The sequence below is a fragment of the Convolutriloba macropyga genome, chromosome 1 (assembly GCF_964194025.1).
Source record: "Convolutriloba macropyga chromosome 1, txConMacr16.3, whole genome shotgun sequence".
Taxonomy (NCBI): Eukaryota; Metazoa; Xenacoelomorpha; order Acoela; family Convolutidae; genus Convolutriloba; species Convolutriloba macropyga.
Genome location: NC_134468.1, coordinates 70,124,712 through 70,141,161, shown reverse-complemented (window position 1 = coordinate 70,141,161; position 16,450 = coordinate 70,124,712). Strand labels below are relative to the sequence as shown.

The following is a 16,450-nucleotide window of genomic DNA, read 5'->3' as shown; positions in this document are numbered from 1 at the left end:
GATAAACCTAAAAAACGCTAAAAAAAATTGCAAGTTGCATAAAAAACTGCTAAAATTTGTGATAATAAAAGTTGCAAACTAATCCATGGCCAAAAAAATCCAGTATCTTAGTATCAAACTCTAACGAAGATTTCCTGATAGGCTAAAAAACCTGAATAATGACAATAAATGTCAAAAAGTTGAAAAAAATGGCAATTTTAAAAAAAAAATGGTAAAGTTTATGATGTTAAAATCTTGCAGGACAATCTATTACCTTTGGAAATTATACAATAACCTATTCTCAAACCCTAGAGTAAGTTCTTTGGCTCTGGAGCCTGAAAAAATCTAAACAAAAATTTTTAAAAAAAAACTGAAAAAAGCAAGTTTTTTAAAATTGCTATAATTTGTGACATTAAATAGTTGAAAAACTATTATGTGGCCAATAAAAGTTTGTCAGTAACTTATTATAAAACAACTTAGGAACTTTTCTGGCCCTTGCGAAAAACTTGAATAATGACAATGAGTGTAAAAAAATGAAAAAAATGTAAGTTTTGTAAAAAAGAAAGCTGAAATTCGTGGTGCTGAAATATTGAAAAACATTCCGTTACATTTAGAAACTACACAGTAACCTATTGTCAACCCTATTGTTAACCTATTGTCAAACCCAAAATGAAAGCTATTCCATGGCCACTCAAAATCTAATCAGGCAAAAAAACTTTGCTAGAGAGAGTGAGAAATTACGTTAAGCGCAGAAAAGCCGTTAGTGAGAGAAAGAAATCATTCAGAAAATTGGATTTTTTCAGCTTTGCTGTGTGAGCGAATGTAAAACAAAAAAGAGTGTCAGACGACGAGACGAAAAAACCGAGAACACCGCAATATAGCTCCGTTGAGGTCACAGCTTCGCAGCTATAAAAAACGACTAGCGATAAAACACACTTTGGTTCATACAAGCTTTTCTCACTGAAAAACATAGCCGGCAGATTGCCGGAAAATAGCCGCGACAGAAACCTGTGGCCTTCCATGATTTGACACAACTAAAAAAATAAGATAGACAGATCGGCCACCAGACCTTTAATAAAACACTAAACTTTTTTGGGTTCGATTCGGACTGTCAGTTTTATGACACATACGGTTATACAGACTCATATTCAAGAGTTAGGGCATATAAGTTTGGCACTACTTAGATGCATATTATTGATCTTTAACTAGTAAATGTTCATAAAATTTCATGTTACAAAAGTGAGTTCAGAAGTCATTTTTTTTAAGTCAGGTAAGTCACGCAAATGAAAGTCAAGCAGTAGAAGTGACTGAAGTCATTGAAAAAGTCAATTTCAAGAAGTCAGGTTGTAAGAATCATCGATGGAGACGACGAATTAAAACATAGCAGGACACATCTTGACGTACAATTCAAAAGATTTTCATTGACTAAACAAAAAACTAGACCTGGAACGGACTATGAATGGATTGGAAAGAAAAAAATCCGATCCAAAAATTCGAAAAACAGTAAAAAACAAAGTGAAAGTGCCGCATGTGAACAAAAAAACCACTAGCGAGAAAACAAATTTTTGTTCAAAAACCGTTTTCTCACTGTACTTTAATTTAGAGCGACAAAACGCCGCAAAACCACTCGCTTTTTCGCTCCACTTCCTGTTTCGGCGTGACCAAAATCACTACTTAAATTTGACTTCAAAAGTCATGAAAATGTGTGAACAGATCTTAAAAAAAGACAGCTCCCCAATACGATTCAAACTCTTTGAATTGTAAAAAAAACATAGCAGGACAAGTCCGACGTACAATTCAAAGAATTTTCATTGACTAAACATAGAAACTAGACTAGAACGAACTATGGGTGAATTGGGAAACCCATTTCTAAAAAAATCCGCCCCAAAAAATTGAAAAACAGTCAAAATCGAAGTGAAATTTCGGCATGTGAACAAAATACCACTAGCGAGAAATCGAATTTTGTTCAAAGACAGTTTTCTCAATCTACTTTAAAAATAGAGCGAAAAATATCATGCCGTAAAACCACTCTTTTTCGCTCCACTTCCTGTTTCGGCGTGACCAAAATCACTGCTCCAATTTGACTTCAAAAATCATGAAAATGTTAGAACAGATCTAAAAGAATTTTCATTTACTTAACAAAAAAACAAGACCTAGAACGGACTATGAGTGAATTGGGAAAACCATTTCTAAAAATCAAATCGAAAAAATAAAAGAAAATCAATGTGAAAATGCCGAATTGCTGTTAACCGACCGGCGAGCGGTTGGCTTCGTCAGTAGCTAGACAAGGTTTAGTGAGGCTAGCATTAGCATGATTCGACTCTGCAACTTTTAGTTTTCTAGCCTTGTTAGTAAATAAATCAAGTAAATAAAGGATATTTTAAAAATATGCAAAATTGCAAAATTTATTTCCATATGCAAAATATGCAAAATTGCAAAAAGCTTCCATATTTCGCAATGAAAATGTTAAAAACTATTTTTTGTCTCTGGAGTTATCTCAAGTAACCCATCTGCAAGACTTGAAAAGCTTCGTTGGCCAGTAATGATTGTTAAACTCAGAAAAGGACAAAAACATTGAAAAACTTTGAAAACAATCGCAAATAAAAAACTGCTAAAAGTTGTGATAATAAAAGTTGCAAACTAATACATGGCCAAAAAAACTGCAGTAACTTATTATCAAACTCTAACGAAGGTTTCCTGATAGGCTGAAAAATCTGAATAATGACAATGTCAAAAAATTGAAAAAAATGGCAACTTTTTTTAAAAAAAACGGTAAAGTTTACGATGTTAAAATCTTGCAGGACATTCTATTACCTTTGGAAATTACACAATAACCTATTCTCAAACCCTAGAGTAAGTTCTTTGGCTCTGGAGGCTGAAAAAATCTAAAAAACACAAAAATTTAAAAAAAAAAAACTGAAAAAAGCAAGTTTTTTTAAAAAAAAATTGCTATAATTTGTGACATTAAATAGTTGAAAAACTATTATGTGGCCAATAAAAGTTTGTCAGTAACTTATTATAAAACAACTTAGGAACTTTTCTGGCCCTTGCGAAAAACTTGAATAATGACAATGAGTGTAAAAAAAATGAAAAAAATGTAAGTTTTGTAAAAAAGAAAGCTGAAATTCGTGGTGCTGAAATCTTGAAAAACATTCCGATACATTTAGAAACTGTACAGTAACCTATTGTCAACCCTAGAGGTTGTTCGTCGTCTCTTGAGGTTTGAGAAACCTAAAAACCGACAAACATTTTCAAAAAATGGTAAAAAATGAAAGTTAAAATGCTAAAATTTGTCGTATTAAAAAATTGAAAGCTATTTCATGGCCAATAAAATTCTTTCAGTAGCTTATTATCAAACGCCTAAGGACGTTTTCTGGCCCCGTCGTCTAGAAAGACCTGGATAATTCAAAATAAACGTCAAAAAAATCAAAAATAATTGCACGTTTTGTCAAAAAAAAAAACGCTACAATTCGTGATGTTAAAATGGTTAAACCGTTTCACTACCACTAGAAATTATGCAGTGAGCTACTAAAAAAACCGCGAGAAGGTTCCTGGACACCTAGGGCTAAAAGAACTCAAAAAATGACAAATTGTCAAAAGGCTTGAAAAAAATTGTGAAAATTACTATTGGTGAACATAAAATTGCTATTTTCAGCGATCGGTTGTTCGTCAGTAGCCAAGAGGGGGGGGGCTTCACCGGGGGTGTGGATGGAGGGGGAGGGGGTGGGCAACAGTGGGGTCGGGGCAACAGTGCGGTGGGGAGGGGGGGTTGGGCAATAGCGGTGGGGGTCACCAGTGGGGGTGTCTCCAACCTCTAAGAACCGGCCTTCACACCATAAGTATAGGTCTCCAAAACAGTTTGAGCTGAAACAGAGCTGAAAGGCTCCAAGAGCACATAATGCCCGCTGGGTGCTACCTGTTTATCTAGTTTTTGAGGACGAACAGTCAAAAGCGTCAGACGAAAAATTGGTCAAGCGAAAAATCGCACAAAAAAAGACCGACAGGACTAATATAATTGCTTCACTTGAGAGCAATTAAACATATCTGGCAGATGCCAGAAAATAGCCACAATAGCTTCGTAGATCTGCAGTCTAAAAAACAGTAAAAAATCAGACCAAAAAATTCGTCTTTTCATTGAAAAAGCTGATGTTATATTTTGATTAAAAAATTATATAAGTTTTTTCTGCCTCTATTAGCTGCTCTCTACTAACCCTCATTTGGATTGACACACACGCATTTGACATTATCTCTTCGAATTTAAGTAAGAAAAAGTCAATTTCAAAGTGAGGAAGTCATTTTTGTGAGTGAGGTAAGTCAAGTATGACCAAAAGAGTAATCACGAGAAAGAACAAAAAACTCGCTCCACTAAGAGCGAAAAATGACGTCACGCACGCACTCTAGTTGAAATTGCATGAACGAATGAACAAAAGGCAGATTTGAAGTCGTTGTGACGTCATATTGTAGTAACAAAAATTGCGACGACGGAACAAAAAACAAAGAGACGGCCAATAATAGCCCCAGTTATCGCTTTGCGGCTATTAAAAACAGTAAAAATCAAAGTGAAACTGCCGCATTCGAACAAAAAACCACTATTGAGAAAGCGAATTTTTTTCAAACACCGTTTTCTCACTCTACTTTAAAATTAGAGCGAAAAAAATTCAAGTCGCGAAACCACTCGCTTTTTCGCTCCACTTCCTTATTCGACGTGACCAAAAACACTACTCCAAATTGATATCAAAACAGCGCCCCAATACAGTTCATATTCATTGAATTGTATAAAAACCATGTCCCCAATAAAAGCCGCTATCGCTTTGCGGCTATTAAACACTTCAAAACTAGATTGAGAAAATTTCACGCCGCAAAACCACACGCTTTTTCGCTCCACTTCCTGTTTCTGCGTGACCAAAATCACTACTCCAATTTGACTTAAAATCATGAAATTGTGTGAACAGATCTTAAAAAAAGACAACCCCCCAAAAAAATTCAAATTCTTTGAATTGTAAAAAAAGGCCAACAGTAGCCCAAACAGTATAGTAACTTATTATCAAACTCTTAAGGACGTTTTCTGGCCCCTGCTTATGGAAAGACGTGGATAATTCAAAATAAATTTCAAAAAATTCAAAAAAATTGCACGTTTTGTCAAAAAAAAAACGTTAAAATTCGTGATATTAAAATGTTTAAACCATTCCACTACCACTAGAAGTTATGCAGTGAGCTATTAAAAAAACCGCGAGAAGGTTTGTTGACACCTAGGGCTGAAAGAACTCAAAAAACGACAAAAAATGTCAAAAGGTTTGAAAAAATTGTTAAAATTAGCATGAAATTGCAATTTTTAGCGATCGGTTGTTCGTCAGTAGCCACGAGGGGTGGGGGGCTTCACCGGGGTGGGGATTGCGGGGGAGGGCAGGGGCAACAGTGCGATCGGGGGGAGGGGCAACAGTGCGGTGGGGGGGGGGGGGTTGGGCAATAGTGGGGGGGGGGGGTCACCAGTGGGGGTGTCTCCAACCTCTAAGAACCGCCCTTCACACCATAAGTATAAGTCTTCAAAACAGTTTGAGCTGAAACAGAGCTGAAAGGCTCCAAGAGCACTTAATGCCCGCTGGGTGCTACCTGTTTGTCTAGTTTTTGAGGATGAACAGTCAAAAGCGTCAGACAAAAAATTGGTCAAGCAAAAAATCGCACAAAAAAGACCGACAGGACTAATATAATTGCTACAAACTTCATTTGAGAGCTATTAAACATATCTGGCAGATACCAGAGAATAGCCGCAATAGCTTCGTAGATCTGCAGTCTAAAAAAACAGTAAAAAGTCAGACAAAAAATTCGTCTTTTCATTGAAAAAGCTGATGTTATATTTTGATTAAAAAATTATATAAGTTTTTTCTGCCTCTATTAGCTGCTCTCTAATAACCCTCATTTAGATTGACACACACCCATTTGACCTTATCTCGTTGAATTTAAGTAAGAAAAAGTCAATTTCAAAGTGAAGAAGTCATTTTTGTGAGTGAGGTACGTCAAGTGTGACCAAAAGATTAATCACGAGAAAGAACAAAAAAACTCGCTCCACTAAGAGAGAAAAATGACGTCACGCACGCACTCTAGTTGGAATTGCATGCATGAATGAACAAAAAGCAGATTTAAAGTGGTTGTGACGTCATATTGTCGTAACAAAAATCGCGACGACGGAATAAAAAACCAAGAGACGGCCAATAATAGCCCCAGTTATCGCTTTGCGGCTATTAAAAACAGTAAAAATCAAAGTGAAACTGCCGCATTCGAACAAAAAACCACTATTGAGAAAGCGAATTTTTTTCAAACACCGTTTTCTCACTCTACTTTAAAATTAGAGCGAAAAAAATTCAAGTCGCGAAACCAATCGCTTTTTCGCTCCACTTCCTTATTCGACGTGACCAAAAACACTACTCCAAATTGATATCAAAACAGCGCCCCAATACAGTTCATATTCTTTGAATTGTATAAAAACCATGTCCCCAATAAAAGCCGCTATCGCTTTGCGGCTATTAAACACTTCAAAACTAGATTGATAAAATTTCACGCCGCAAAAACCACACGAGTTTTCGCTCCACCTCCTGTTTCGGCGTGACCAAAATCACTACTCCAATTTGACTTTAAAAATCATGAAATTGTGTGAACAGATCTTGAAAAAAGACAGCCCCCCATTAAAATTCAAATTCTTTGAATTGTAAAACATAGCCGGCAGATTGCCGGAATAGCTGCGAAAGAATAGACCTGCGTGCCGTATAATAGAGATAGAAACAGATTCAGCTCCAAATTGAAAAATCGACGCCTCTCAAAAAACTAGGTAAAAAAACATTATTCAGCGATAAATTAATAAAGCTTGTTAAAATTCATTCCGCAGAAGCCTCTTATTAGGGACATTTACTGCACAAATGAGTTCCTTTGACCTTAAACAAATTCAAATTAAACTTAAGTTTTAAAGTGAAAAAGTCATTGAGTGAGGTAAGTCACGTATGATCAAAATTTAATCACGCAAATAACCTAAAAACTATTGTTAAAGCGAGTGAGAAATGACGTCACGCGCGCAAATGCCGTTAGTGAGAGGAAGAAGTCATTCAGAAAATTTGACTTTTTCAGCTTTGCTGTGTGAACAAATGTAAAACGAAAAAAAAGGCGTCAGACGACGAAATAAAAAAAAACCAAGTAAGGCACAGCAATATAGCTTCGCTCAGCTTACAGCTTCGCAGCTATAAAAAAAGAAGGCCAACAGGAGCCCCAGCTATCGCTGCGCGGCTCTTAAAAACAGCGGACAGTCGTGTTGAACTTACAGTCATATCTCTGATTCCACTCCTGTCTCTAGGTGTGCGAGATACACTCCTACTGAGACTCCTCTTCACATCCTGTTCCCTCAGTCTGGTCCTGCTTCTGCTCCTTGCCCTCTTTGCCACTGTGTCCTCGTCCATACCCTCAGACCTCGCTCTCTTGCGCATTGAGGACAATTTGTGCTGTTAAAATAAAGCTGTGTTCAATTACCTAGACACCTCAACACACAAATTGTCAGATGAATTAAGCTCGACGACAATATGACGAAAGTTTTCAGCAATAAAAAATAATTCGAGGCACTGATAGCAATCGTAACTGGGCCTCAAAATGTTCCTGATGTTTTCGGCCAGTGGTCATTAAAATTTGTAATACGATTTGAAGTATTTACCGTGATGGATGTTCTGGGCATAATCTGGTTCTTGTGATTCTTCTTAGATCTGCTCTCCATTATTCGGTGATGCCTTTCCACTCTCACCCTAAAACGGCCAGTACCATACTATGCATAAGCATCGCAAATTTTTTAATTTCAGAATTGAAAAATTTGACAAAACAGGATGCAATTTTTAGAAAACTCAGAGACAGGCTTAGAATTTTACAATTTTACTAACAGTTCAGCAGTTCTCCTTAGTTCCTGCGTCTCGTCGTCCTCTGGTTCAGGTGGCAAATAGAAGCCAGCCTGTTCTCTCATATCCTCCTCTTGCAGCAACTGATCCAACTTCTAAGCATACATGCACTTTAGTGAATACTGCCACTTAATTTTCCATCAAGACGGATGCTCCCTCGAACATTTTATGCACATAAATTACGCAGCTAACTTTGTTTATTGATTGATTAACGGTACTATAAGACGGTATATTGGTTAACGGTACCATAGTACTACAAGAAAAATGAAAATGACTGAAATCATACATCTACGAATGCAAAAAGCGATTTCAATGATCTCAAAAGAACCTGCGAATGAATTCTTGTTTTGCATGTGATTTTCAAAATTTGTTTCAGTCGCAGAACTTCAAATTTGTCATTTCTACTCCTACTAACCAAGGATGCCTAAACACTAGATTGATCGCCAGAACAATTATTCACTATACTCGACAAACTCACTGAAAACGAAAAAAACTGAACTCGACATTTCAAGGACTTGGACAAAGTGCAAGAACCGAATACTTCTCGCATAAACAATAACTATGCTGCTGAAACCTGTTTGATGTTTGGATCTACAAAGTCAGCGACATTGTGTCCATTGAAGATCTCTGGGATTGGATCGTATCTCTCCTCTGGTTTCACAGCAATCCACTCTGCTCTCAGATCAAGTTTGAAATCAGGACCTTCTTCCACCTGACGATCGCGCGACTAAAACCAGACAGGCACATCAAAAACAAATTGAAACCAATTTTAAATACTACACCAAGCGATTTCGTGATAACAAGGCCAATTTAATTTGTGAGAATTCAAATTATACTAGAGATAGCTAACCAGAACTCTTTCGGTGTCCATTTTACTCGTACGATTGATGACAGAATCAGGGATATGGTGAGGTCTCACCTGAAAAATAATTAATCTATTACCTAAGAGTCACAAATAAATAAAATCTGTAAACTACGAGCAAAAAATAGGCAAATATCTCTCAGAGCAATTTTGAAATTGAGGTGTCTTTAAAATTGAGGGAAAATGTAATTCAAATTTAAGAATGACTGAACATCTTTCGAGCTTGAAGGTTCAATTGGGTAATAATCATCAGGTTAGGCAATTGAATAGAAATCGTTAAACACAATTTTTGGCAGCCCTCGGCGCACGGGTCAGGAAATAAACAGCACCGATGCCCAGCGACTGACGTTGTTGCTTTGCAAATCCAAATAAAACTAACTTTGTTGTCTCTCTTCTGAGGCATGGCCACATGCAATCTAGACAGAATATCATCTGCCTTCTTACTGCCGCTGTTGAGTTTGGACTCGACCCTGTAGGCGAGGAGAGAATCACATGCCTTGTTCCTCACCTGCATCACTCCATTTCCAGTCAGGGTACTCATTTCCCCAAATAGACAACTATTCTCCTTCTGTAGCTTGTCTATCAGCGCCTGAAGCAATGCAATTTGTCGCAATTTTCAAAAACTATAATCGAAAAACAAGCAGTACCTTGGGACTACCATGTTGGCGTAAATTTACAAGCAATTCAGCGCAGTTGATTTTTTTAATTCGCCAAATCAATTAGTTAACCGGGTAAGACAAGCCGAGTTGAGACGATAAACAACAGCAAGCATATAGCCATGAAACATGTTTACGTAACTTGACTCTCAATAAATCAATATATGAAGGTAAATTTACGCCAATTTTCCTATTTTTAAAAGAAGGCTCACGCAAAATTTGCATCTGTTAACAAAACCATCGAAGCACATTTTTCAATTAAATTTGTGAATTACGTAATTCTACAAATAGTGCATAGAAAAATTTGGTTTAACAGCTTTCAAAAGACCTCTGTCGAAATACGCAGTACACTGACAGCCATAGAAAGCGCACAGCATATTCAGATTAACTTATAAAGTGACAATAATGCTAAGTGATAACTAAATGAATGCTAACCTTTTTCTCCAACGGCAGCTCATTCAACTGCACCACATCAATCTTGTTGTACACAACCATGAGAGGTTTGTTCACAAACAGGGGCTTGATATTGTCAAACAGAGCCACTTGCTGCTCAATGCTGTAGTTACACAGTTCGCTGATATCCAACACAAACAAAACTATGGCTTTCAGATGGGCCAGGGCAGTTATCGCCTGCATCTCTATCGTGTTCCGTTCCTCCAGAGGATGATCCAGAATTCCTGGAGTGTCGATTACCTAAGATAGACAACTTCACAGTCAATTAAAAATACAGTCAATTAGGTGCGGGCCAAAAGCAGCAATTGATTCCTCTGATATCAATTGGGACACAAACAATATATAAAAGAACAAACATAACCGACCAACAAACAGCCGAACTGCTCTGGAACAATAGGCGGTGGTTCGATTCCATTGCAGAGTGAGAAATGACATTACAGGCGCGCAAACGCCGTTAACGAGAGAAAAGTCATTCAGAAAACTTGAATTTTTCAGCATTGCTGTTTTAACAATCAGAAGACAAAACTAGGACAACCGCAAAAAAGCCACGTCAGCTTAGTTTTGCAGCTACAAAAATATGAACAAGATGCTGGTTATCCACAAAACGCACATTTGAACATGCGGACAAAGTTTACCAAAAGTACCCGACAAACATCGGAAGAATTGCTCTCGAATGAGTAGTGAGAGCTCAAACTTAAAGCAGTCGGCTTCATCCGGTGGGGGGGGGGGTACCTGTGTGGGGGGGCTTCAAATTACATCATTAAAGGTTACTATATACAACTATAACCAAAAATTTTGAAACGAAAAAATTATATCAATATCAGCACTTTTCATTTGACTTTTAGTACTGAACTGCCACCCCTTGAGCTCAGCTGTTGACACTTGTCAATGAGAGATATATAGATCACGCAGAACTAAAAACTCAAGGGCGTTAAAGTTACTCGAAAAGTCAAAGTGGTCAAGCGAAAACTTTGCAGAGATTAGTTCAAGGGCAATTCAAAACAAATTGGCAAAAATATAGCAGGTAGATTGCCAGAAAATAGCCGCAATAAATTCGTGGCTCTGCAGTCTAAAAAACAGTAAAAAAGACAGACCAAAAATTACTCTTTTCATTAAAGGATGAGATGTTATATTTTAATCAAGAATTTGTATAAGCTATTGCTGCCTCTATTAGCTACTCTCAAATAACCTTCAATTAGAGTGACACACATTCACTTGACCTTATCTCTTTGAATTGAAGTACAGAAGAGTCAATTTCAAAGTGAGGAAGTCAATTTTGAGAGTGATGAGTGACCAAAATTCATGTGTGACCAAAAATTTTATCACGCGAATGAATAAAAAAACTCCACTAAGAGTGAAAATTCAGTGAAATTGCATGAACGAATGAACAAAAAGCAGATTTGAAGTGGTTGTGACGTCAAGGTCGTAACAAAAATATCGATGACGAAATAAAAACCCAAGAGAATGCTAATAACTGCCCCAGCTATTGCTGTGCGGCTATTAAAAATACGCTGGAAGATTAACGGCAAAAAGCAAACAATAACTCCCATAACACAGAATGTGATTGGTTGTAATAAAATTCATAAGATGCCGCTAATTTGATTAGATTTTGTTAGATACACGATTTTTGCGTTATGAGAGAACACCAGGATTAGAATCAATACCAACAAACATTAGCCTAGGTATTCAGACTTGATTAAGAACAAAGTCCAAATGCCAGGCATACAAAACTGGCCCGTATGGGTTTATGGCGTTTCTATTTTCGATTTCGATACTGACTCTTTACATTTTATATTGCTTCACTGGGCCATTGTCTATGAAACGCATTTTGAGCACAAAAAGAGAAGAGTGAAAGCAGCCAAGTTAAGTTAAAAAAGATTTTACGCAAAAAAATGAGCAAGCTGTTAGATATGGTAAAACGAAAAAAAATATGGAAAGGCAAAACAAATATGGTAAGCCAAAACAAATATGGTAAAGCTTAAAAACAAATTATGAGAGCAAAAATAGGCAATTGACAATATGGCTGCTGCTTTTAAGAAACAGAGCCAGCATATTGCCAGCAAATAGCCGCCAGAAAATAGCTGCCAGAAAATAGCTGACCTACTCGTGGATTGAAACAAGACAAAAATGGAGAAAAACTGATGATAGCCCAATTTTTTTCTAAACGTGTTTTTAATTTGGTCCGCAGTTTCATTAGATTTGATAACTATGCTGAATTCAGCCTATAAATTGAATGATAAAAATCTTAATACCAATACTAATTATCAGTATACTTTAAGCAACTTTGATAACTTGACGCAATAAGTCTCTTAAAATTACGTCTTTGCGCCCGCGTTTTATTAGTTCATCTCATTCGTTTCCATTTGACTGACAGCTCCTTTTAATAACCGTAAAGCGCCCGGCAAATGGCTTTTAAAAGATTGGCGGGGGTCGATTTTACTACAATCGAGTGATGGGTGCTTGAAGGGACAATAAAATCCGAGCCTTCAAATTGTTTTATTAGAGGACATTATAGAAAACTATCAAAATTTTGAAATTAAACAATGAACCCACATTTGACACAAAATCATTTTAATTTTAGCAGCAAGTTCCGCCAATAGTTCAACTGCTGATAATTGTCTGTGAATGATAGAGCAACTTAGACCACGCAAAGCGCAAGAAGTCCAGCATCAGGTGTTTGCCGCGGGCGGTCAATTGTTGCTGTGCCATTATTGTGTTCTCGCTAGCGGTACTCCTTCTATTTAGTTTTTTCAGCCAATAAGTGCGGAAAGAGATGGTAGCGCCATTCGGTCGCTGCTATCACGTTGATTATTTAGTTACTCCTAAAGATTTGGGAAAAATTAGGAATCATTCTTTCTCAAGTCTGACAGCACTATTTCAAGGATTGCAATTCTCGATCTTTGAAGGGGGAATGATGTGGTGCAAGCACCACATACATGCCATGAGTGACTCTTTTGCAAAGAAATCAAAATTTTAGAAAAAGTGATAAATCTCAAAAACTTAAAGCTTTAAGTTCAAAATTTCAAACATTCGTCGTGCTTTTCAGGGCCTAAAATAAATTAAATTGATTGACTTGGGTAAATTTTCAAAATTTGAACTTAGAAAAATGTCAATTAAAATTTTTAGGTTCAAAATTTAGAGATTTTCTTTCAACTTTTTAAAAAAGTTTTCAAAGCCTCATAATTTTGCAGAAGATTGCCTTTACAGAAGATTGCAACACGATTTGCGTTCCAAAAAAAAACATTAGAAAAACAAGTGAAAAATTTGAAAAATATTTTTGAAAAATTAGTTTTTTTTAGTTTCCTTTTTTAGTTTTTTTCCAATTATGTCAGTTTTGCCATAAAACACCTTCAATACAATCTTCATAATTTTTGATGGCAGAGAAAGTTTCCTGTGATGAAAAAAGTGATATCATTACTTTGGGAGAGAAAATTTTAAAAACAGGTTAAAATTGTACCTTTTTCTGAAAAAAAAATGGAAAAAGTTATAAGAAAGCGGTTTGCCGGGGTTTGTCAGCAACACCAAGCCACTCTAGTTTGCCTTTATGAAAGAAGCGTGAAAATTAACACAAAAAAATTAATGCGAAAAAAAAATTGCGCAAGAATTAGTCCAAAAATTGCAAAAAATCCATGAAGGAGAGTCTCAATCAAAAACTATTGGGCGACTTTGTCTCCAGCGGGGTCCCCTGGCCGCAGGAAAAAAAATCCCTGATTAATTTTTGAGAACTCTTAATTTTTAATTTATATAAATACATGTTACAGTTTTAGACCGGCTGGGTCCCCTACCTCAGCCTAACGTTTTTCGTATGTCACAGCAGCGGCTACCAAGGACGTAAAGTCAATATTGTCAAGCAAAATGCGCCAAAAAACGACACCCACACGACTAATTGCTGCAAACTTTGAACGAGGGCAATTAATAAACATTTTATGTACAAAAAATGTTGATGAACTCCTCATTGATTACAACATGCAGATTAAAATCCTGCGATCCAGTTGCCGCTTCAGATGTTATAGCTTTACAAACTTGTGCAGGAGGTAAAACTCTAAATCTCTTTGAATTAAAGTAAATAAAAGTCAATTTCAAAGTGAGGAAGTCATTTTCGAGAGTGACCAAAAATTTAATCACTCGAATGAACAAAAAACTCGCTCCACTAAGAGCGAAAAATGACTTCACGCACGCCCTTCAGTTGAAATTGCATGAAAGAACGAACAAAAAGCAGATTTGAAGTGGTGGTGACGTCATATGGTTGTAACAAAAATCGCGACGACGAAATAAAAAAACCAGGAGAAGGTCAATAATAGCCCCAGCTATCGCTGTGCGGCTATTAATTACAAATAATAAAAATGAAAGCGATTTAACATCATTACTTCAGATGACTCAACAAAAACTTCACAACGATAATGGCCCAAAAAGCTCACGTGGGGGGATTGAGCGATGCTCTGCGTTACGAGTGGAACGATGTACACGGACACGGGTGGAGGTGCGCGGGGGCTGAAACGGATGGGTCAAACTCCTAAGAACCGCCCTTCACGGCATAAAATCATGTCTCCAAAACAGTTTCAATGAGTCGCATACTTAGCGTCTACTAAGCCGAAAGTCTCTAAGAGAACTTACAGCCTCTCGAGTGTTACCGGGAAATCTGAGACTCCGTGCTTCACATGTTTATCCCGCTTTTCAGGCTTTTTATTTATCCCGCAAAAGGTTAAGAGGAAAATTCGGTGAAATAAAAAAAATCGCATAAAAACACCACAGGATGAATATATTTGCTAAACTTCGTTTGAGAGCAATTAAAAAATCTTGGCGTATCCGGTACTGGTGTACCATTTAAAGACATTTGTATTAATTTTCGGCAGAATGAAATCTCTTAAACTTAAACTTTATACGAATTAAATGGCTTGTTGGAGGTGCAACTGTTTCCATGATCTTTTAAAAGGCCGTAGAAACCATCATCAATGTCCAGGCACTGGATAGCAAGTTCACACAGCCCTACGAAAGCAATTCTGTCTACGGCAAAAACAACATTTTCATCGACCAAGTAATATATATTCAAGGGGGATACTGTCGGCTATGCTTCTCACAGGTGTTACAACCTACCAAATAAACGTTAATAGCCACCATCGGCTACAAAGATTGTTATCGTTATTATTTAGGCTCTCTCCATTTTACTACTCGAGTCTTTTTAGTGTTTAGGTCAATCAGCTGAGCAAACGCCAAAGAAAGAGTAGAAAAGACAGTTTCTCGTCCGTGCAATATTTTGAGGCTGAGCGGGACAAAAGGTTTCAAAAAAGTATTCGCAAGGCGAGAATAATGTGTTGTCAAAGAGCGGCGTTTTCGAATTGAATTCTTAGTTCAAACTCCAAATTTCATCGACAGCAGTGATTTATTCACATATTGCAACAAATAACTAGTTGTGCTTCCTTAGGAGTCCAATGAGACATTAGCGGGACTAAGCACATATAATTACAAAAATTCAGAGCTGAAGCCATTGAAAAGCTGTGAAATGCGAAGACCATTCATGTTCACTTCGGCCACATTTAAAAGCAAAAAGGACTATTTGTAACGACAACAAATTTTGACCAGCATCAAAAACAAAACATTTATAAAAACACAGTTTCAAAGTCGTACGACAATCATTGAAAACATAAAGCCACTAAAAATGTTAGCGCATCAAATAAGTTGATGCCCCCTGTTATTAAAAAGCCCAGTTTCAAATAATTTAGACAAAACAAATAATTTAAGCCAGTGAGTCATTAAAACATAATGTAGCTATAAAGCAAAGGCATTAAATAAGTTCATTAAAACCTCCATTAGAATATGTCATACAACTTCATACAGAATGGTAAATACAGGAAAAAATCATTAATTCGCTGAAAAATTTGCGAAACACCCGAATCCCTTCCAACGAAATGTATTCACTGAAAACATTTTATATGCTCAAAAAAGCCCTTTTTAAATGGATCTGCCATTAATGTGATAATTTGACATAACAAAAACAACAACAAATATGTGCGAAGACCCAAAAGCCAAAAATTCTAAAAAATGTATAAAATCTCGCAGTACCAAAATCAAAAACCATTACTGAAAGCACAAAACCAACAAAAATATTTTCTCTTTCACTAGAAAGAGCATGTGACCTACCATTAATGCGACGAAGCTACAAGTTAACAGTAACAAGCTTGAAAATGTGGCAAAGTGCAAAAACTCACGGTTTTTAAAACAGATATAACCAAACTCATTAGTCATTCCTTAATAACTGAGAGCATTAGGGTGGATCACTAAAGTCCCTTTAGGAACCGAATTGGACGATTTACTAATGAGACTGAATTATAAGACCACATAGAGAACAACAAATAAAGGTAAAACCCAACAAAATAAAAAAATACGAAAATCGTCAAAGCCATAAAAACCACGAGCTTTTCTCTGAAAAACCATGCTAATTGATCTTCACTTGAACGCAAATGAGGCCTGTCAATAATCGAATCTTCATACGAAAACTGACTTATCTGCAACAACAAAAAAAACAAAGAACAAAAACTATTAATAAGACCATCAGGCAGATTGCCGCGATGGCTTTT

General features: G+C 36.6%; 1 protein-coding gene across 2 annotated transcripts in view; it reads right to left on the bottom strand.

Annotated features, from left to right (window-relative positions):
- LOC142342048 (GTP-binding protein 4-like) overlaps positions 1-16,450 on the bottom strand; it is a 323,401-nt gene that overhangs the window by 9,444 nt on the left and 297,507 nt on the right. For both annotated transcript variants that reach the window (XM_075393236.1, XM_075393227.1), the window contains exons 8-14: positions 9,858-10,115; positions 9,146-9,355; positions 8,755-8,823; positions 8,479-8,631; positions 7,890-7,999; positions 7,670-7,757; positions 7,287-7,463 (exon numbers count right to left, since the gene is read on the bottom strand). In XM_075393236.1, the coding sequence (XP_075249351.1) occupies positions 7,287-7,463; positions 7,670-7,757; positions 7,890-7,999; positions 8,479-8,631; positions 8,755-8,823; positions 9,146-9,355; positions 9,858-10,115 (1,065 nt within the window). The remainder of the gene's footprint in view (positions 1-7,286; positions 7,464-7,669; positions 7,758-7,889; positions 8,000-8,478; positions 8,632-8,754; positions 8,824-9,145; positions 9,356-9,857; positions 10,116-16,450) is intronic.